The following is a 22,310-nucleotide window of genomic DNA, read 5'->3' as shown; positions in this document are numbered from 1 at the left end:
GGGATTATGGGAACTACAATTCAAGATGAGATTTGGGTGGGGACACGACCAAACCATATCTCACGGTGACTCCCACCTGCAATCCCAGCACGTTGGGAGGCTGAGGTGGATAGATCACTTGAGCCCAGGAGTTCGAGACCAGCCTGGGCAACAAGGCGAAGAGAAAAGAGTCAGCTTGTGGCCAAATTCATGTTTGATAGATCTTCTCAGCTCTAAAACTGAAAGGGAAAAGCTTAAAATAACAGAAAGAGAAAACAAACAAGCAGGGTGGGTGAAATAATATCGCATGGTTGTTGAAACAAATGACCACAAATTTAGTGGCTTAAAACAACACAAGGCTGGGTTCGGTGGTGCATGCCTGTAATCCCAGCACTTTGCGGGGCCAAGGCAAGAGAATTGCTTGAGCTCAGGAGTTTGGGACCAGCCTGGCAACATAGTGAGACCTTGTCTCTAAAAAATAAAAAAAGAAAGAAAGAAGGAAGAAAAAGAAAGAAAGAAGGAAGAAAAAGAAAAAATTCCAAAAACCAGAACCACCCCACACATTTATTATCTTACAGTTCTGGGGTCAGAGGTCCAAAATGGGTCTTTATGAGCTAAAAACCGAGGTGTTAGCAGGCCTGCATCCCTTCTTTTTATTTTATTTTAATTCCTTTTTTTTTTTTTTTGGTAGGGATGCAGTCTCACTCTAATGCCCAGGCTGGTCTTGAATTCCTGGGCTCAAGCAATTCATCCATCTGGGCCTCCCAAAGTGCTGGGATTGTAGGCATGAGCAACTGCACCTTGCCTTACTCTTGGGTTTTTGAGGAAAAATGTGGTTTAGACACTTAGAAATGTCTTTGTTGAAAAAAATTTTTTTAAGTGTACTGTAAAAGCATCACATGGTCTAACCTCATAATTCCCACTTTTTGTAGACCCAAGATTCAATGTGGGCTTTCCCAGAGCTCAGAGATCCAGTTAAAAGATAGGTAGGCCCTATCTAAATAAAATTGGTATTCTTATACTATCCTATGATAGTTCTATAATTTTATGTTTGATTTGGCATCCATCTTTAATCTTCCTCTAGCCCCATCAGACTTTTACTCTCTGTACCTTATGATGTAAATTTTTTCTATTTGATTTTCACCTGAGTTGTTTCCTTTAATATGCACATTTAAGGCTATTTAACTGACAACTGCCTAGGGTTGTGAAACAGGTTATCAAGTATCTGAAAGTCTAAGATAGGAAAAAAAAAAAAGGTATTTATAAGTCTATAAGATATAATTCGTTTTTGTTGTTGTTGTTCGGTTTTTTGAGACAGTCTTGCTCTGTTGCCCAGGCTGGAGTGCAGTGGCACGATCTTGGCTCACTGCAACCTCTGTCTCTCAGGTTCAAGCAATTCTCTTGCCTCAGACTCCCGAGTAGCTGGGATTACAGGCGTCCACCACCATGCCCGGCTAATTTTTTGTATTTTTAGTAGAGGTGGGGTTTCACCATGTTGGTCAGGCTGGTCTCAAGCTCCTGATGTCAGGTGACACACCCACTTAAGCCTCCCAAAGTGCTGGGATTATAGGCATGAGCCACTGCACCTGGCCTATAAGATGTATTTCTATTGGCATGCCTAATACATCTATGTATTTATGGGTTGTATATACAATGTTTCACTACCAAAAATGTATAAAAGAGCTCTAATTAATTGGCTTAAAGAAAAATAAAAGCATTTAAATAAAATACTGTATCAGAAAAAGGAAAAACTAGTCAAATTATTTTTCAAGTTTACATGACTTAAATAAATCTTTAATAAGTAAGCTAGCTTTAAAAGTATTGGTAAAGTAATATTAGAAATGTCTTAAGAATTTCCAGCATACATTTTATTTGCATTTATTAATCAAGCAATTTCATACCTATCCTTGCCCAATACTATAAGGTGTCAAAATTTGGCACAGGGGTTACAAAACCATAAACCCAGTCCAAAACAGAATGATTCTTGCTAGTGTATCTTTAATAAATAAGACACTGATATTGTTCTTGAATTACTTAGTAAAATTCCCATAACTTCTAATCTTGTGGCTTTAGGCAGTCTAGTCTATAGGCAGTAAGGAGGTTTGTTTTGGGAAAGGACTGCTATTGTCTTTGTTTTAATGCTAAACTATAAATTCAGTTCCTCCCAAAGCTCAGGAATGAACAAGGTCAGCTTGGAGGTTAGAAGCAAGATGGAGTCAGTTAGGTCATATCATTTTCATTGTCTCAGAGTTTCATAGCTTTAAATGATGACTATCATAGTTTTCATAAATAATCTAGGTAGACAAAATAAAATAATTAGGTAAATGTAATGAGATAAATACTTGTAGACAAACTTGTCATAATTTAGAATCTAAAGTTAAATTAAATAATAGATATTTCATTATTTGAGTATTTTCAAATAAAAATACATATTGTAGGAAAACATTCTTTCTTAAGTGTCCTTTTTAAAAAGGTGAACAAATTTTGTCAAATTCAAAGCTTATTTAAAGGTCATGTATAAAACAAGGTAAAAGGAACCAGGAAATAAGAGAGATATAAAGAAAGTTATAGAAATAAAGAGGTTTTTTTGGGTAAGAAAGCTTAAAGAGATATAATTTTATATAAGAAAGAATCTTGTATGGTAAATTTAGACCTAGAATAAAATGACTAGTCGTTTAAGAAATAAAGAGGAATGTTCAGGACAAACCAGAAAGTCCAAGCATGTCATGAATGATCTGTGTAACTCACAATAAAAGGATTTATTTTAGGCCAGGCATGGGGGCCGAGGCAGGTGGATCACTTGAGGTCAGGAGTTCACAACCAGCCTGGACAACACGGTGAAACTCTGTCTCCACTAAAAATACAAAAAATTTAGCCAGGCATGGTGGCAGGTGCCTGTAATCCAGGCTACCTAGGAGGCTGAGGCAGGAGAATTGCTTGAATGTGGGAGGCAGCGGTTGCAGTGAGCCGAGATCTTACTACTGCCCCCCAGCCTGGGTAAGAGAGGGAGACTCCATCTCAAAAACAAACAGACAAAAACCACCACCACCACCACCAACAACAACAAAAACTCTTTCCTTTATATAAATTACCCAGTCTCAGGTATTTCTTCATAGCAGCATGGGAGTGGACCAATACAGGTGACTACTCACATGTGGCAAATGCAGACAAGGGCACTCTGTGCTATTGAGATGCTGAGGTGGGGGTGTGACAGGAGTTTGGCAGGACTTGTTTCCCAAGACATAGGTCACAAGGACTCCTCTGATAAAACAGGATGTGGTAAAGGAGCCAGCAAAAACCCACCAAAACCAAGATGGTGATGAAAGCGACCCCTGGTCCTCTCACTGCTCGTTATACACGAATCCTAATCCACGATTTGTCCATGCTAAAGGAAACCCCCACCAGCACCGTAACAGGTTACAAATGCCATGGCAAGATCCGGAAGTTACCCTACATGGTCTAAAAAGGGGAGGGACCCTCGTTTCTGGGAATTCCCTGACCTTTCCCTGGAAAATTCATGAATAAGCCACCCTTGTTCAGCATATGAGCAAGAAACAAACATAAAAACAGCAACCTCCAGCTCTCATGGCTGCTCTTCTGATGGCATTAGCCACTCTTATTCCTTTACTTTTAAAATAAACTTGTTTCACTTTACTCTGCTAACTCTTGAATCCTTCCTGTGCAAAGCCAAGAAATCACGTGGCCTCCTGGGCTGAACTCCAATTTGGGGGTTCACCCTGTGATAGGAGGATGGGCTTGAGTCCAGGAGTTCAGGTCCAGCCTAAGCAACATAGTGAGACCCCCCATCTCTATTTTTTTCTCAGACAGTATAAGAGACAGATGAAGTAAAGTGCATAAATGGCTGTGAGGAGCATGTGGTTTGTTGAAGCTGGAACTTTATTTACAAACAAGTTCCAGCATTATCTGAGTGGATGCTGCTAACAATCATAGCATGTTCTTTAAAAGTACAGACTGGGATTAGACGGTTTGCCAAGAAGTCACTGAGTACATGAAAGCGAGAATTCTGATTTCTCAATTTATCTTCAGGTTTATCACTCCCTCCCTCTGTGCCCTTCTCTGCATCTGCTGTATGTGAGTATGGAGAGTCCATACAATGTCAGTCTACACCAGTGGTCTAGGTTTTCAACTACATCTCACTGGTCAAGCATGTTTGCATTCACAGAAAGAATCCTCCCCCCATTTTTGCTTTCCTGTTTTACTTTTAGTACATTTTAGGCCTTAAGAATGTGAGTTTTTTTGTTTTTTTGTTTTTTTTCCTGTGAGACAGGAGTCTTGCTCCATCACCCAGCCTGGAGTGCAGTGGCATGATCTCGGTTCACTGCAACCTCCCCCTTCCGGGTTCAAGCGATTCTCCTGCCTCAGCCTCCCACATAGCTGGGAATATGGTCATGCACCACCACGCCTGGCTAATTTTTTTTTTTTTTTTTTTTTTTTTTTAGTAGAGACTATGTTGGCCAGGCTGGTTTTGAACTCCTGAACTCAGGTGATCCGCCCACTTTGGCCTCTCAAAGTGCTGGGATTACAGGCATGAGCAACCATGCCTCGCCAAGAGTGTTTTATCGTACAGAAATAGAAGTTACAAATCTCTCAGGAAGTTCTTTGGAAGTGCAGCTTTAAAGACATACTTTTTGACCCCCACGGTTTTCTTTTGCCCAACTTGGATGTGTTCTGCCTTCATCATCTCTTGAAGGAGGCATTCACAGGCAGCAGGACTCTTTTGTGGAGCAACGTTTATAACATTGTCAGTTGCTTTAAGCAAACGTTCTCAAGGCTGATTTGTAGGCTGGATCCAGTGGGTGACAAGGATTTTACTGATTTGTACAAAATGAGAAAATTAAGAACAATGCAATGAGTTTTTCATAAAGGAATTTTCTTTCTTTTTTTGAGATGGAGTTTCACCCTTGTCGCCCAGGCTGGAGTGTAGCGGCACAATCTCGGCTCACCGCAAACTCTACCTCCTGGGTTCAAGTGATTCTCCTGCCTCAGCCTCCCGAGTAGCTGGGATTATGGGTGCCCACCACCATGCCTGGCTAATTTTTGTATTTTTAGTAGAGATGGGGTTTCACCATGTTGGCCAGGCTGGTCTCAAATTCCTGACGTCAGGCGATCCGCCCACCTCAGCCTCCCAAAGTGCTGGGAATACAGGTGTGACCCACTGTGCCCGGCCTCATAAAGGAATTTATTTGTGTCATTTTGATGTATTCCGAGATTGCATGCCCTCTTCTTTTTGAGTTTAAATGTTTTTTATAATAGTAGGATAATAAGGGATAGGTGTTTAAAAAAAACCCATACATATTTACTTAATAAAATTAACTCAATGCCTAAACATATTTGCAAATTTTGCTACTCTGTGAAACCCAAAAGTCCAGAGAACTACCATTTTAATGAATGCAACTTGAGATTTAATGTGATATAATGGATTTAATAAGATTTAATTAAATTCCATTCTGATGAGAAAGGTTTTAGATAATCCAGTTCTCCATATTCAGAAAAGTCAACTTGCCAGCCCAATTTAATGCTTAGATCCACCATAGGGAAGCAGAAATCAGTCTGGATAATGAAGACCAGAGAGCCAGACTCTTAGACCTAAAGGAACTTCAGAGATCACCTCTCATTATACAGCTGAGAAAATAGACTTGATGGTTTGTATTCCTGGTCCTGCCATTTACTTGCCATTGCCTTGAGCTAGCTACTCACCACAATCGCAAAGGGTCCCTTCAGTTCTGAAATTCTGAAACTTAACAAGGAACATATTAAGAAAAAGAGATGAGGCCGGGCACCGTAGCTCACACTTGTGATCCCAGCACTTTGGGAGGCTGAGGTAGGCGGATCGCTTGAGGTCAGCAGTTCCAGACCAGACTGACCAACATGGTGAAACCTCGTCTCTACTAAAAATACAAAAAGTACTTGGGCTACTAAAAATACAAAAAGTAGTCGGGCGTGGTGGCGCTTGCCTGTAATTCCAGCTACTTGGGAGGCTGAGGCAGGAGAATCGCTTGAACCTGGGAGGCGACAGTTGCAGTGAGGTGAGATTGCGCCACTGCACTCCAGCCTGGGTGACAGAGTGAAACTGTCTGAAAGAAAAAAGAAAAAGAAAAGAGATCGTTCCTCATGGGTAAAGGGTAAAGTCCAGGGAAATTCAAACTGATGCAGAAAACAACAAAATACTCATTTTTTTCTTTTTTTTCTTTTTTTTTTTTGAGACGGAGTCTCGCTCTGTCGCCCGGGCTGGAGTGCAGTGGCCGGATCTCAGCTCACTGCCAGCTCCGCCTCCCGGGTTCACGCCATTCTCCCGCCTCAGCCTCCCGAGTAGCTGGGACTACAGGCGCCCGCCACCTCGCCCGGCTAGTTTTTTGTATTTTTTAGTAGAGACGGGGTTTCACCATGTTAGCCAGGATGGTCTCGATCTCCTGACCTTGTGATCCGCCCGTCTCAGCCTCCCAAAGTGCTGGGATTACAGGCTTGAGCCACCGCGCCCGGCCTCTTTTTCTTTTTCTTTTTCTTTCTCCTTCCTTCCCTGAAACACCTGTCATGGTGTTTCAAGGCCTGTGGATCAGTGGATCCAAATGCGGACAGTTACTGCCCCCTAGTGGACTCACAGTATGGTGCTCATTTATAAATTGAGATTAAAGCTTGACTCCCCTGTTGCAGAAAGAATTCATCTTTGGCGGTGGAGGGACCTTAAGAAGCCACCTTAATTTTTATGTTTTAACATGCTTTAACACCCTCATTCTGCAGATGGGGACACTGGTCCTCTAAGTCACATAGGTGCCCCAGGGGTTTTTGTTCCAAGTCCGGGGCCCATGCCACTGCACCACAGTTTCATTAGGCTGCACCAGCTCCAACTATTTCTGGAGTAGCTAGGGAACTACCATGACCTGTCCTTCTGTGGCAGGGAAAGCAAGATACCACCTCATGGTTGGTTTGCCTCCCACTGCGACTTTCGCTTTGGAGGACAGCTCTGACACAGCTACATGACCTAGTAAGGCACACAGGGAGAGTGCTGTGTGATCATGAAGGCAGATTTTCAGCAAAACGCCAGAGCCAGGCCGGTGTGATGGCTCACGGCTATAATCCCAGCACTTTGGGAGGTGGAGGCTGGTGGATCGCCTTAAGTCAGGAGTTCGAGACTAGCCTGACCAACATGGTGAAACCCCATGTATTAAAAACACAAAAAACTAGCCGGGCGAGGTGGCGGGCGCCTGTAGTCCCAGCTACTTGGGAGGCTGAGGCAGGAGAATGGCGTGAACCCGGGAGGCGGAGCTGGCAGTGAGCTGAGATCCGGCCATTGCACTCCAGCCTGGGCGACAGAGCGAGACTCTGTCTCAAAAAAAAAAAAAAAAAAAAAAAAAAATACAACCATTAGCTGGGTATGGTGGCAGCGCCTGTAATCCCAGCTACTCGGGAGGCTGAGGCAGGAGAATCATTTGAACCCAGGAGGTGGGGAGGTTGCAGAGAGCCAAAGATTGCGCCATTGCACTCTAGCTTGGGTGACGAGTGAAACTCCATCCCCCCCCCAAAAAAAAAAACCACACACACACATAACAACAACAACAAAACATCAGCTGCACCGAACAGATTCTCCCTCATGCCTCTCAGAAGGGACTGACCTGACCAACACCCTGATCTCAGACTTCTGACCTCCACAATCGTGGAATTACACATTTCTGTGGTCTGAGCTGCTCTGTTTGTGACACTGTTACAGCAGCCCTAGCAAGTGAATACAGATTTTGCAGAGATTTATCCCTCAAACACCTTTCAGTGCTTACTTTGATTTTGCTGAACCAAATTAAGTTGACTTCCCCAAAGCAGCCAACGACCAGAAAACTTCAAATTATAAGGATATGTGAACTTCGAATCTCCAGTCCAGTGACTCATCCTGAGCAGGAATTCCTTATACAATGTCTTTGTCGGCCAGGGTAGAAAAGGGTGCTATGCCCTTACAAAGAAAGTATGACAAAGAAACAGAGAAAGTTGGACCACCCACAGCCAGCCAAACTATTCTGTAATAGAAGTTAGGCTTAGAATGCAACGAAGAATTAACATGCTCGACTACCTTCAATACTTGGAGCTATAGAGAGGTGCTCCTAATGAAGCTGGAAATGAGGAAAACGGAAAACAAAATTGTCACCTGGGAGCTCAACTCTGAGATCACTTATAAGGGATCAGAGCAGAGACATGCAAGGTCACCTGAGCAAAGCAAAAGGAAAGTCAGAGAGGCAAATGTTGGCATTTCCTATCCAAGCGTTGTATAAGGGAGAATGAGTTTCAGTCACCAAACCTGAAGTATCTCCTGTTCCAAAGGACAGGTTCTCCTTTTAGGTGGAGATAGATGCAGGGAGTTATGGCTGGAGGACTTCATGTATTTCTGATTCCATTGGCAAGACTCTCTCTGATATAAATGGAATGCACCAAGCTGTCATAGTTTGATGCCGTTAACCATTCCTCGAATTGGCCTTCTTCCTTCATGATCACGTGGCTTTCTCTCTGTGTGCCTTACTAGGTCCCTGGTTGTGTCTGAGGCGTCCTCCATAGTTTGATGCCATTAATCAATCATTCCTCTAATTGGTAAATATTCCTCTAAACTATTAGCAACCCCATGGTAACTCCGTGAGTACTGACAACCTTCAGATTATCCATGGCTTCCATTGTGCCTTAGAGACAGAACACACTGGATTGCCCCCAGGTTAACTGGCTACTCATGACACTAATTCTTCATACTAAACCCTCAATAAAAGCCTCTGGCCGGGTGCAGCGGTTCATGCCTGAAATCCCAGCATTTTGGTAGGTCGAGGCAGGAGGATTACTTGAGGCCAGTAGTTTGAGACCAGCCTGGGCAACATAATGAGACCACATGTCTACAAAAAAGTAAAAGAATTACCTGGGTGTGATAGCATGTGCCTGTAGTTCCAGCTACTTGGGAGGTTGAGGCAGAGGACTGCTTGAGCTCCAGGTTGAGGCTGCAGTGAGCTATGATGATGCCACTGCACTCCAGCCTGGGTGCCAGATTGAGTCCCTGTCTCTGGAAAAAAAAAAAAAAAAAAGGCTGATTATGATTTCCCTCACGTGCTCTGCTTATGAAAGAGACTGAACAATAATATGCACACAAACATTCTAGCCTGATGAAATGTTATTCTTCACTGCCAGTTGATAAAAGGCACTCTTTTATTAACCTTCCATCTGCACATTTTTTGGTTAGCGTCAATGAGTCTCTCAGCCATCATCGTTATCATAGGGCAACAACTAACAAGAGGGAGCCCTTGAGACTTCAACACACAGGCCCTCAAATAAAACACAGCACGGGTGACTTCTGCTACTATCTATGATGGAGGAACCAGTACAGAATCAGCCTTCCCACCACAAACAACAGAAAAACTAGACCAAAAATATGAGGCAACTCTTCTAGGCACTGGACCACAGGAAGAGAAAGAGTGTAACTCTGGAAAGAAGGAAAACATCTGGGGTTTGAGACCAGCTTGGCCAACGTGGTGAAACCCTGCCTCTACTAAATATACAAAAATTAGTCTGGTGTGGTGGCGGGTGCCTGTAATCCCAGCTGGGAGGCTGAGGCAGGAGAATCCCTTGAACCTGGGAGGTGGAGGTTGCAGTGAGCTGAGATTGCGCCACTGCACTCCAGCCTGGGTGACAGAGGGAGAGTCCTTCTCAAAAAAAAAAAAAAAAAAAAGTCCTGTGGAGCTGAGGAGGCAAAAGATGCCAGACCCAAGAGCAGACCATAGGCTACATTATTATAAGTATTATTATTATTATTATTTTTTGAGATGGAGTTTCGCTCTGTCGCCCAGGCTGGAGTGCAGCGGCGCAATCTCCACTCACTGCAACCTCTGCCTCCCAGGTTCAAGTGATTCTCCTGCCTCAGCCTCCTGAGTAGCAGGGATTACAGGCACCCGCCACCATGCCCAGCTAATTTTTGTATTTTTAGTAGAGTTAAGGTTTTACTATGTTGGCCAAGCTGGTCTTGAACTCCTGACCTCAGGTGATCTGCCCGCCTCGGCCTCTCAAAGCATTGGGATTACAGGTGTGAGCCACTGCGCCCGGCCTATTATTATTTTTTATTATTATTATCATTTTGAGGCGGAGTCTCACACTATTGCCCAGGCTGGAGTGCAGTGGTATGATCTCTGCTCACTGCAACCTCTGCCTCCCAGGTTCAAGTGATTCTCCTGCCTCAGCCTCCCAAGTAACTGGGACTACAGGTGCGTGACACCACGCCCGACTAATTTTTGTATTTTTAGTAGAGACGGGTTTCGCTAAGTTGGCCAGGCTGGTCTCGAACTCCTGATCTCAGGTGATCTGCCCGCCTCAGCCTCCCAAAGTGCTGGGATTACAAGTGTGAGCCACTGCGCCCGGTCATAAGTATTATTTTAAAAGCAAACTAAACTATAATGCTTAGGGATGCTGCTTGGATGGTAAAGCAATAATATGATTACCATATCTTTAATTTAAGGAGGGCGGGTATGGGGAGGGCTCAGGAGGCCTCTGGGAGGCTATGGAAGCTTTATTACTTGACCTGGGAGGTGGTTTTTCAGGAATGTTTTTGATAAAGTAATAAGCTGCTTAACTGTTTTGTGCACTTTTTAAAAGATGTGTTCTATATTTCGCAATACAAATGGATTTTTTTTTTTTTTTTAATAAAAAGAAAACTTCATTCGGGACAAGCTGGGGGTGTCCAAGAGAAGCCAGGACCCACCCCCAGGCACATCACCATCTGCAGCCTGACCCCCTCCTCAGGCCCGGTGAGCGGCCTCGCGAGTCACCAGACTCCCAGAGCGACGGCTGCAGGTCCCAGGGTCCACGAGGGTGGGTACAACTCCCCAGAGCACAAAGAGCCCGGGAAGGACACCGCCCAGCTCAGCACCCCCCCGCACTCCAGGAGCAAACTCAGTGGCCTTGGCTTGTCTGCGCCTGCGCGGACGACTCAGCTGCGCATGCGCCCTCTGCCCCACAGGTGCTGTAACAGTAGGTGGAGTTTAAGGAGAAGCTGGCTCCGGGACTGGGACTGCAGTCATGTGTCCCTTGGACTGCGTTGCAGGTTCCTAAAGGTGCAACTATGTTCAGTTCTACAATTTTTTTTTTTTTTTTCTGAGACGGAGTCTTGCTTTGTCGCCAGGCCGAAATGCAGTGGTGCGATCTCAGCTCACTGCAATCTCCGCCTCCCGGGTTCAAGCGATATTCCTGCCTCAGCCTCCCAAGTAGCTGGGATCACAGGCATGTGCCACCACGCCTGGCTAATTTTGTATTTTTAGTAGAGACAGGGTTTCTCCATGTTGGTCAGGCTGGTCTTGAACTCCTGACCTCAGGTGATCTGCCCACCTTGGCCTCCCAAAGTGCTGGGATTACATGCGAGAGACACCACGCCTGGCCCCCTCACTCCCCTTAGCCCCTTTTTCTTTCTTTTTTTTTTTTCTTTTTTTTTTTTTTTGAGACGGAATCTCGCTCTGTCACCCAGGCTGGAGTACAGTGGTGCGATCTCAGCTCACTGCAAGCTCCGCTTCCCAGGTTCACGCCATTCTTCTGCCTCAGCCTCCTGAGTAGCTGGGACTACTACAGGCACCCACCACCACGCCCGGCTGATTTTTTGCATTTTTAGTAGAGACGGGGTTTCACCGTGTTAGCCAGGATGGTCTCGATCTCCTGACCTCGTGATCCGCCCGCCTCGGCCTCCCAAAGTGCTGGGATTACAGGCAGGAGCCACCGCGTCTGGCCCCCTCAGCCTCTTTTATAGTTGCTCTTCCTTCTCTTGAGAAAGACAGACCTTAATCCACGTGGAAATGCTAAAATGCATTGCACAGGGTAGAAAACTCTCTGAGGTGACAATCAAATAAACAATTTGAGATATTCATGTCAGAATTAATAAAGAGAATGATTAACGATTGGGTAACATATCCTTTTATGATTTAGCTGATTTCCAATTATTTACATTCTTCAAAGAATAACTCAGAAATGTTTAGTGAATTTGCTCACAAATTATTTACTCACATATGATGGAGTGAGTTGGTAAATTGAGTAAAATAACAAAGGCAAAAACAGAATTGATAAAGGGAGGGACGAAGGGTAGAGGAAAAATGCTGCAGACGACCTGGGAACAGGGTAAACTATCTGCTGGTAGCTGATTGTGGATGTGCAAATCTCTTCAAGATTTAACTGCCTTATTTTACAGGTAACAGAAACCTTGACTCACACAGTACAGTGACTTTGTTTAAAGCAGTTTCTCAACAGCAGCAATTCTGGTATCTGGGGCCGGGTAATTCCTTGCTGTGGGGACTGTCCTATGCACTAGATGGTGTTTAGCAGCATCCCTGGCCTTTACCCACTAAATACCACTAGCCCCTTCTCCCAAACCCAGATGAATTCACACACTGCCAAATGTGGGGGGCGGGGGTGGGACAAAACCTCCTCTGGATGAGAACCACCGCTCTCAAGAAACATCCAGTACCAGGGTAGGTGACCAAGGATTCTGTCGCCCAAGAGATGACAGAAGGTTCTAGATAAACGCGCACTCCATTGCCATTCACAAGACGTTTTGTTTTCACTCTCAAAAGCGGCAGATTTTTTTTTTTTTTTTTTTTTTTTTGAGACGGAGTTTTTTGCTTTTTGTGGCCCAGGCTGGAGTGCAATGGCGTGATATCGGCTCGCTGCAACCTCGGCCTCCCGGGTTCAAGCGATTCTCCTGTCCCAGCCTCCCGAGTAGCTGGGATTACAGGCGCAAGCCGCCATGCCTGGCTAATTTTTTTGTATTCTAGTAGAGACAGGGTTTCTCTGTGTTGCCCAGGCTGGTCTCGAACTCCTGAGCTAAGGCAATCCACCCGCCTCGGCCTCCCAAAGTGCTAGGATTACAGGCGGGTGAGCCACCGCGCCCGGCTAGAGATTCTTTACAGGACATATTAGTCCTTGTCTTTTGCCCCCACCCCTCCCCGATATTGGAAAGATGAACTAAGTGAAACATGCCTTAGTAAAAACATTGTGCCAACTTGAAACCTTGATTTAGTAAAAAATCTCAATGCTTAGATCCTTTGTCCAATGGTAGTATTTATCAGATGTATTCAGCTTGCTCAGAAAATCAAAAGGGCATTACAACCACAAAAGCAAAGAAAAATAAGAAAACTTCCCATCTTGTTCTAGTTGTAAAGATTAAACTGAAATGATTAGGCTTTTCGATTCGTGAGCCAAATACCGTAACACCCTGGCCTTTGACGGGTTTGGATTTTTAACATTACTCGTGGTATTTTAGGAAGTGAGGTTACAGTTATATTTCTTATAGCTGCTAAGTGTATTAAGTTGAATGTAAGGATGCATAATATTGTTTGAATTGAGCCCCACTACCAATTCTTTAACAAATGGCATGAATTCTTACACGTAAATGATTTGGTGGAACTATTCTATCATAATTTCTAAATTGTTTATATACCAAGGTAGCCTTAATTTGTATATGTTTCAGGACAATGAAATTCCCTCTGGCATGCTGTTTGGTTTGTATTTTGAGGAACGTTTTTCTCATGGGAAGAGGAATCTATGACTTCTGTACCTAGATAATTTGTTACATTAAAAAGCTGCTCTTTCAGCAATGTAAGTATATACATACATGTTTTTATGAGGAAAAAAAAGCAGCAGAGATCAGAAGCCTGCCACCGTGCTTGGAGAAGAAAGGAAGCCGCCGGTGGCCTTCGCAGTGCTCGCCGGGACTCGTAGTTCCGGGTCTGCGGGCTCCTCCCAGGCGGGGGTCTACTTCCTCTCTCCGCCGCGGCCGCAGCTCCCGGAAGCTGAGGGGGTTAAAGACTTTCGCTTCCTTTCCCCGCCTCTTAGTCCCGCAGATTGCTAGTCGACATAGCCAATAGGAGGGTGGACTGGTACTTCCTGTTATTTGATTGGCTTAAAGTTTTACAACCGCCCAGACAAACTTGCCGAGGATTGGCTGAGCCTTCAGTTTTGAAAATCATAGATTTCGCCCGCGCTGCGCCGCCTGGTTGCTCCTCCCGTGCGGTGAGCCCCGAAGGCCCGGAGCCGAGTGGGTCTGGGCAAGCGGGGCGTCAGCTAGGGATACCACCGGATTTGGAGCGGAGCAGCCTTCAGGGGACGTGGCGCAGTCGAGTGAGTGCGCGTGGGCGTGGGGATTGGAGGGTGGTTCGCGATTATTTCCCCGGCCTCTGCTCCGCCCCTGCCGACTCCAGACCAGGGTCGTGACTCCCCAACCCAGCTCCTGGCTGCCTGGGCATATGAGGGTCACCTCTTCCAAGTGGCGAGGTCTCCTGCCTTGGTTCTCGGGCCCGAGATGCCCCCCACCCCTTCCACCTAGGCCCTCAGCTTCCTAGAGCATAGCCCCGTCCCCTCCGCTCCCGGCTGCCTAGCACCTTGTTTTGTGCCTGCGAGGATTATTGTTGACTTGGACGCGCAGGAAGCCCGAAACCAACCCAGTGGTTTGACGGAATGATGCCAGATGGCATTTCTGTGCAGTTAAAACCCCTCTCTCAACGCCCCCGCCCCCAGCTGAGCAGCATTTTAAACTGACCATTTCCGGAGGCTGGGCCGCCCATTGTCACTCCCCAAGCCTGTTCGCTGTCAGCGGTTCAGTCTCGTTCAGCTAACATGGGTTGCTCGCGGGGTTGCCCAGAGCCAAGACTGGGCGCCTTCCTTTCAGAGGTTGATATTTAGAAGGCGGTATAGCCGGGTGGTTAAGGGCACGGTTTAAAGGACGCATAGCCAGTGGCTAAGGGCACGGTTCTATTTATGCCCCTGATTTACCGGCTGATTTTGACTTCTCTTTGCCTCAATTTCCTCATCTTCTCATGCATATCCTCAAGGTTGTGGTGAGAATTAAATGAGATGATGTCTGACTCGGGCATGGAGTAGAACTCAGTAAATGGGAGCAGCTGCTATGAGCTTTCTGCACAGAGGTGTGGTAGGCACCCAACTTACAGCACCCTGAAAAGAACAGGAGTCATAGAGGAGGGCGATGGGGCCTTCAGTCTGGTGTTTGGTGTGGAAGAAGTGTTGGAGAGGAAGAGTGGAGAGTGCCTCCCTCGGTGGAGTGGTGGGTGCTCTTTATGTGTGTGCAGTTGCTTACATGGGCTGAAGAAGAGATTTTTGCTGCTCTTCCAGGAGACTGATTCTTGGTACACTAACTCCTTCTTTTTCAGGGTCACCTCTGTTTTAACTTATGGTAACCCTTTTTAAATGGCTGCGCTAAGATCTAAGCAAACTTCCCCATGAAAGATGTCCAATTGCTTTCATGGACTTTGTGAAAGAAGCTCTCATCCACGTTGGCCATTTGAACAAATACTTTTTTAAAAGTTAGCCAGTTGTTGCTTTTCTCCGCAAATCTTTGGCTTCCTTAAACAGTTTTCTCTTTTCTGGCCTGAGGTTCTGCGCTTTGCCAGGGTTGTGGTCTGGGTGCAGAAGGGTTAGGGGAAGGTGAGGGATGGCAGTGAAAAGGCCTTGCCTGTGATTGGCTGGCTGCAGAGCCCAGGTTTCAGCCCAAAGCCTGTAGGATCCTGCCCGTTTGGCCCTGCCCTGATTATTGCTGCCCTTGGCATCTAGGAGCAGGGGCTTTGAACATGTGTTGGTCAGTTCTAACCTGTGCAGATTAAGTTTATTTGGTGCCCTTTGTGTGGTGGGATGAGCACCTGTAGGATGTTTATTTCTAGGTGTAGAGTTGATGGGTGGATTAATTCATTCAACAAGTATTTCTTGTTGCCAGGCACTGCTGTGCTCTGGGCACTCAACAATGAGCAAGTCAGACAGGGGCTTGCCCTCAGAGAGCAATTGTTTAGTGGGCAGGGACAGGCAGTAAGCAACAGGTAAACAAGCACGCAAGTGCTCTGCAGAGAATTGCAGTCAATGGATGGGATCGTGGCTGGGGCTACTTTAGATTGGTGGTCAGGTTTCCCTGAGGATCTGAGATCCAAGCCATGAGGAGTGAGCCATACAAAATGGGAGACAGTGTTCCAGACACAGGCCAGAGCTTGTTGAGGAACAAAGGCTAGTGTGTCCCTGAATCAAGCCCAAGGAGGTCCCATGAGACTGAAACCTGACCTGGTGCTATGCCCTGTGAGGGATCAAGGGGTCAGCAATTTGTCCCTTCCTTCCAAGAGCTTCCATTGTAGATGGGAGGCTAAGCTGTGCATGGTTCTTGTTTGTTTGTTTGTTTGTTTGTTTGTTTGTTTGTTTGAGACAGAGTCTCGCCCTGTTGCCCAGGCTGGAGTGCAATGGCACGATCTCAGCTCACTGCAGCCTCTGCCTCCCAGGTTCAAGTGATTCCCCTGCCTCAGCCTCCTGAGTAGCTGGGATTACAGGCATGTGCCACCACACCCGGCTAATTTTTATATTTTTAGTAGAGACGGGGTTTCATCATATTGGCCAGGCTGGTCTCGAACTCCTGACCTTGTGATCCACCCACCTCGGCTTCCCAAAGTGCTGGCATGAGCCACCGTGCCTGGCCGGTTCTTGGTTTTGAAGAGGTAAATCAGGATGGTGGGTCACTGCCCTGACTTGAGGCACGCAGCCTGTTGTTATGGCTTATGACCACCACCCATTCATTTGTTCTTTCACTCATTCTCCTGTTGGGATATTTATTGAACCCCTGTTGTGATGTAGTAGAATACTTTTGTCTCTTGGAATCCTCAGGGAATTGGTTCCAGGACCTCCTTTGGATACCAAAATCTGCAGTTGCTCAAGTCCCTGATATAAAATGGCATAGTATTTGCATATAACCTACACACATCCTCCTGTATACTTTATATCTCTACGTTACTTATAACACCTAATACGATGTAAAAGCTATGCAAGTAGTTGTTATACTATCTTATTAGGGAATAATGACAAGGGAAAAGTCTATACATATTCAGTAGAGATGCAGCTTTTTTTTTTCAAATCCTTCCCACTGGTGGTTGGTTGCACCCATGGATGTGGAACTCACAGGTATGGAGGGCTGACTGTACTTCTTCCTTGCTTGAGGTTTTCGTAATGGTTATCAAGTTTATTTTTAAGGCAGAGTCTCGCTGCGATGCCCAGGCTGGAGTGCCGTGGCGCGATCTTGGCTCACTGCAACCTCTGCTTCCCTGGTTCAAGTGATTCTTCTGCCTCAGCCTCCTGAGTAGCTGGAATTACAGGCACGCACCACCATGCCTGGCTAACTTTTTTGTATTTTGAGTAGAGACAGAGTTTCACCATGTTGGCCAGGCTGGTCTTGAACTCCTGACCTCAAGTGATCCACCTGCCTCAGCCTCCCAAAGTGCTGGGATTACAGGCGTGATCCACCGTGCCAGGCTGGTTATCAAGTTTTAAGGAGGATACCTGAGCTGCTAGTTTTATAAGAAAGTGAGAAAAAAACTGTTTTTGTGTTTTCCCTTGCTCAATGCCTATAGGCAAGTTTTCTTAAAAACAAGATGTTGCTTACCGTTCCCTTCATGTTCTGTTTATGCTCCATTTGGAGGGCATTTCAGCTCAAGGGAGAGAGGTATGGGAGGCCCCTTGAGGACATATCTCAGGATCACTACTTTCTCACTCATTCCTTTGGAACACAGAATCCCTTCTGCTCACTGGCCGCTTAAAGAGGCAGTTGGGTTGGATGTTCTTTGGCCTGATGTCTGGAGTCAGCTTGCATGTAGTGCAGGGTGGCTGTGTCTTAGCCCTTACTTAACCATGAGTAGTAAGATGAGGGCCTACTGGAGAGCGAGAGCAGGACTGTGTTTGGGCAGGGAGTGGGGGGCCCTGGGGTGGCCAGGAAGGCAGATGGCAGTGCCCTGTCATCTTCAGCCCAGAAAAGGCCATTTGTAAGGAGGACCATCATTGTCAGAATTGGCTGGGAACTGGAGACAGTCATGCTGTGGGGGGTGGGGACCGGGAGGTATTTGAAGAGTGTGAGTACAAGGGCCCCTCTTTGCAGAAACGAGGCTAGGGCATTAGTGTTTGGAATTCTGCAGCTCTGGGGAGTGGCTGTGAGCAGAGAGGGGCCCTGGTTCGGGCACTGGGTGTTTGTGGTGGTTGTGGGTGGGATGGGTATGGCAGCTTGGAGAAAGCCCCAGACTCCTACCCTGAACCTCTAACTTGTGCCTCTTGTCCCTGTCTTCACCAGACAGAGCCACCATGGGGACGACAGCCCCAGGGCCCATTCACCTGCTGGAGCTATGTGACCAGAAGCTCATGGAGTTTCTCTGCAACATGGATAATAAGGACTTGGTGTGGCTTGAGGAGATCCAGGAGGAGGCCAAGCGCATGTTCACCAGGTGAAGGCAGGGGCACGGTGAGGGGATGGGAACACCAGCAGCGCCTGTCTGGGCTGCTTTGGTCTTGGGGACACAGCAGCTCCTCGTCCCCACCTGCCTGGCAAAACCGACAGCCTGTCAGGGCTCCCTGCTGTATACTCTGTGTGCAGTGTGCTAGGGGCCCGACCTAGTGTCACGGGAAGAGGCAGCAAGAGAGATTGAGTCCCTTGCCTGTTCGCCATCGTTGCTGGCTGGACCTCTCAGGGTGTGGGGCAATGGACGTGCACCTGGCGGCTTGCTTCCCTGCCGTGTCTCCAGGAGGAAGCCCTGAGTGCCCACATGACCTTGGAGAGCTTGCTTGGTGCTGGTCACCCCAGCTTGACCTGTCGCAGCCAGGAAATGGGCAGGGGCCAGGCTGGGTGGGAGAGGGGACCAGCGGTTCCCAGGCAGCCTCGAGTGACACCCTCCTGTGCCAAACAGAGAGTTCAGCAAAGAGCCAGAACTGATGCCCAAAACACCTTCTCAGAAGAACCGACGGAAGAAGAGACGGATTTCCTATGTTCAGGATGAAAACAGAGACCCCATCAGGAAAAGGTAGGAAGGGTTGGGGGAGGGTGAGCTGGGCAGTGGGCTCTGCGGAGGCTTGGTGCCATCTGGGAGAGTTCCATTCTGAAGATGTTGATTTGGAAGTAGCAGCCCATAGGAGGGGTGGTGGGTGCCACCGCGGGTACTGCGTGGGCCATGCTGAGAGGGGTTGGGATGCCACGGGGAACTATAGCTTGACCCAAGACCCTGGAGTCCAGATCTGTGGCTGTGTGTTGGGGGTGGGGGTATTTGATCTGGGCCCTGGAGGCTGGGAAGTATTTCCATAGGAGGGATGAAAAAGAGAAGCCGTCCTTCTGTTAGGTGAGTGTGACCCGGGTGTGGACCACGTGGCTTGTCCCAGCCCTCACATTGTCATGCTTGTTTTAGTCCCCGTCAAGAATGATTGGGGCTGCAGAGTGCTAGGGAAAGAGGCTGGGTCTTGGGGTTAGACCTGGGTGTGAACCCCAGCTCTGCCCCTTAGCAGAGCAGTATGGCTTTGAATTGAATTTCTGCCTCTCTGAGCCTCTGTTCCTCATCCCCAAAATGGGGGTAGTGGTCCCTACCTCCCAGGGCCGTGCTCTGGATTAAGGGAGAGCGTGTGTAAGGCTTTCAGCGGGGGCTCGGTGCGGTGTGACTTCCGTCAGCCAGCGGTGTGGATGAATATAATCTTCCTAGCCAGTTCTGTGAGGACTGTGGCATATCCCCAATTTACAGTTAGGCAGACTGAGGCTCAGACAAGAATGGCCTGGGGCCTCCTGGCTAGAGGCGGCAGAATCTGGGCTGGAACCCAGGTCTTTTGCCTTCACATTCTCTCATCATGCTCCATCCAAGCTGGTGGCTCTTGGGGAGACTGGGCGCCACCCTGTCCTGCTGCCTGTCTCAGCCTCTGCCCTGCTGCCCCTGCCAGGTTATCCCGCAGAAAATCTCGGAGCAGCCAGCTGAGCTCCCGACGCCTCCGCAGCAAGGACAGTGTAGAGAAGCTGGCCACAATGGCGGGGGAGAACGGCTCCGTCCTGCGGCGTGTGACCCGTGCGGCGGCTGCGGCTGCTGCGGCCACCATGGCATTGGCTGCACCTTCTTCGTCCACCCCTGAGTCTCCCACGATGTTGACCGAGAAGCCCAAGGATAACCGCGCCCAGTGCCAGCTGGTGCCTGTGGTGGAGATTGGCATCCGTGAGCGCCACAATGCTGAGCAGCATGTCACCCAGCTCGTGTCCGTCCAGCCTCTGCCCCGTACTCTGTCCCCGACTCTGGCTTCAGCCACAGCTCCAGCCTCCCAGGGCATCCTGACATCGGATGAGGAATCAACACCTAAGAAGTCAAAGGCCAGGATACTGGAGTCCGTCACAGTGAGCTCCCTGATGGCTACACCCCAGGACCCCAAGGGTCGAGGGGTCGGGACGGGGCGGTCTGTGTCTAAGCTCAGGATTGCGCGGGTCTCCCCTGGCCCACGGGACTCGCCAGGCTCTCCAGACTCTCCGTGGCGGGAGCGGGTGCTGGCTCCCATCCTGCCGAATAACTTCTCCATGCCCACGGGCTCTCCCGCGGACTCTCAGTCGGTGCGGCACAGCCTGGTCGCCCCGTCCTCCCTGAGTCCCCAAGTCTTAGCCCAGAAGTACTCTCTGGTGGCCAAAGAGGAAAGTGTTGTCCGCAGGGCGAGCAGAAGGCTTGCCAAGAAGACTGCCGAAGAGCCCGCTGCCTCTGGCCGCATCATCTGTGAGTCTGGGGGCTTGGCAGTGGCGGGTGGTCCTTGGTGCCAGGCTCAGATGGAGGGTTTCTGAGGGATCATCTAGCAAGGAGCTGTCCAGAGAGCTTTCTGCAGTGAGGTGGATGTTCTACATCTGTGCTGTCCTGGGTGGTGGCCGCTAGCTGGCCCCATCTGGCGATTGTGTCCTCAAAATGTGGCTAGTCTGATTGAGGAACTGAATTTTAAATTGCATTGCATTTTAATTTTTTTAGATTTAAATAGTTACATGTAGCTAGTGGTTTCCACGTTGGATGGTGCAGATCTGACCCAACCTACTTGCTTTACAAGTGAGGAAATTGAGCTTCAGGGAGGTTGGCCACCATGTGGCTGTGGTTACTGGCCATGTTGAGGCTGGAGCCTGGGCCTCTTACCCAGGGCCAGATCGTTCCTCCCAACCCCGTGCTGCAGAGGCTGCTTAAATTCACCGGGTTTGTGCGCCGCCCATCAGCGACACTGCGTTTGATCTGGAGGAGGGAATTATGGCAGCAGGTTCCTTCTGGCAGATCAGATGACTGGGCATCTGATGGGAGCCAGGAGGGGGAACCAAGCTGACTCTGGAGCTGGCCAGCGTGAGTCTGAGTGCCAACTCAGCCATTCACCCAACCCGCAGCCTGGGGCCTCCACTCCTCGCCTGTCAACTGGGGCTAATCGCGTCACTTCAAAGGGTCGTTGTGAGGTTTTCTTTGGTCCCCCCACACGGGGAGTTTAGAAGGGTGCCTGGCGTATGGGAAGGACTGGGTAACGTTAGCTGCCCTCTCAGATCTCAGCTAAGGGGCCGTTGCCCACTGGAGCAGGTGTCTGGAGGGGCGGCTGGCTGCATGAGGAGGAGGTGAAGTCTGAGCTAGGAGGGTTCTAAAGGATGGCTGCGCTTTTGCTAAGCGGAAAAAAAAATGCGGGGATATGTATTCTTGGCAGAGGGAACAGCTTGTACAAAGACCCTGATGCCTAAAGCAACAAGTGATGGGGGTCTGGGGCTCATGTCTCACACAAGAGCTTGAACTTGACCCCACCGAAGCAAAAGAAGTGGCCTGATGATGGTGAATGGAGGGAAACAGGGAGACCAGATAGGAGGCTGTTGTAAGGATGCAGCCAGAGGATGGGCGAAGCAGTGGATTGGTGGTGAGGATAGGCCAGGATTTATCTTTTTTCTTTTTTTTTTTTTTGGATGCAGAGTCTCACTCTGTTGCCCAGACTGGAGTGCAATGGCACGATCTCGGCCCACTGCAACCTCTGCATCTCGGGTTCAAGCAATTCTCCTGCCTCGGCCTCCCGAGCAGCAGGGATTACAAGCGCCTGCCACCACACCAGGCTCATTTTTTTTTTTTTTTTTAGTAGAGATGGGGTTTCACCATGTTGGCCAGGCTGGTTTCGAACTCCTGACCTCAAGCCTCACCCAGTCTACCAAAGTGCTGGGATTACAGGTGTGAGCCACTGCGCCCAGCCCAGGTTTTATCTTAACACATATTAAATAGTAGCTGGCATCTGCCAGGCACTTTAAGATTTATAAAAGGAAAGGTTATTTCATTTGGTCCTTACAGCAGCACTGTTAGCTTGTGAGGAATTTTTCACTTTATAGAGGAGGAAACTGAGGCTTAAGGAGGCCATGGAATCTGTAAATCGGGAAGCTGGGGCTTGAGCACTGCATGTTTCATTCTGTCCAGAAAGTCAGGTGCTTGCAGAAGAGGCTTTGTGCAAGGCCCCAGGGCAGGGCCTGTCAGGCAGGGGAGGGCACCTCACCTTGGCAGCCTTCTCTGTGCCTG

At 48.0% G+C, this 22,310-nt stretch overlaps 1 protein-coding gene across 4 annotated transcripts in view; it reads left to right on the top strand.

The window, feature by feature from the left end:
- Nucleotides 1–13,953: 13,953 nt before the first annotated feature.
- INCENP (inner centromere protein) overlaps nucleotides 13,954–22,310 on the top strand; it is a 30,281-nt gene continuing 21,924 nt past the window's right edge. For all 4 annotated transcript variants that reach the window (XM_015434610.4, XM_015434609.4, XM_005577601.5 and 1 more), the window contains exons 1-4: nucleotides 13,954–14,106; nucleotides 18,089–18,239; nucleotides 18,699–18,812; nucleotides 19,711–20,519. In XM_015434610.4, the coding sequence (XP_015290096.3) occupies nucleotides 18,100–18,239; nucleotides 18,699–18,812; nucleotides 19,711–20,519 (1,063 nt within the window). In that variant the 5' untranslated portion in view covers nucleotides 13,954–14,106; nucleotides 18,089–18,099. The remainder of the gene's footprint in view (nucleotides 14,107–18,088; nucleotides 18,240–18,698; nucleotides 18,813–19,710; nucleotides 20,520–22,310) is intronic.

The sequence above is a fragment of the Macaca fascicularis genome, chromosome 14 (genome assembly GCF_037993035.2).
Source record: "Macaca fascicularis isolate 582-1 chromosome 14, T2T-MFA8v1.1".
NCBI classification, from domain to species: Eukaryota; Metazoa; Chordata; class Mammalia; order Primates; family Cercopithecidae; genus Macaca; species Macaca fascicularis.
The sequence above is the reverse complement of the archived record's forward strand: the minus strand, read 5'-3'. Positions and strand labels throughout refer to the sequence as shown.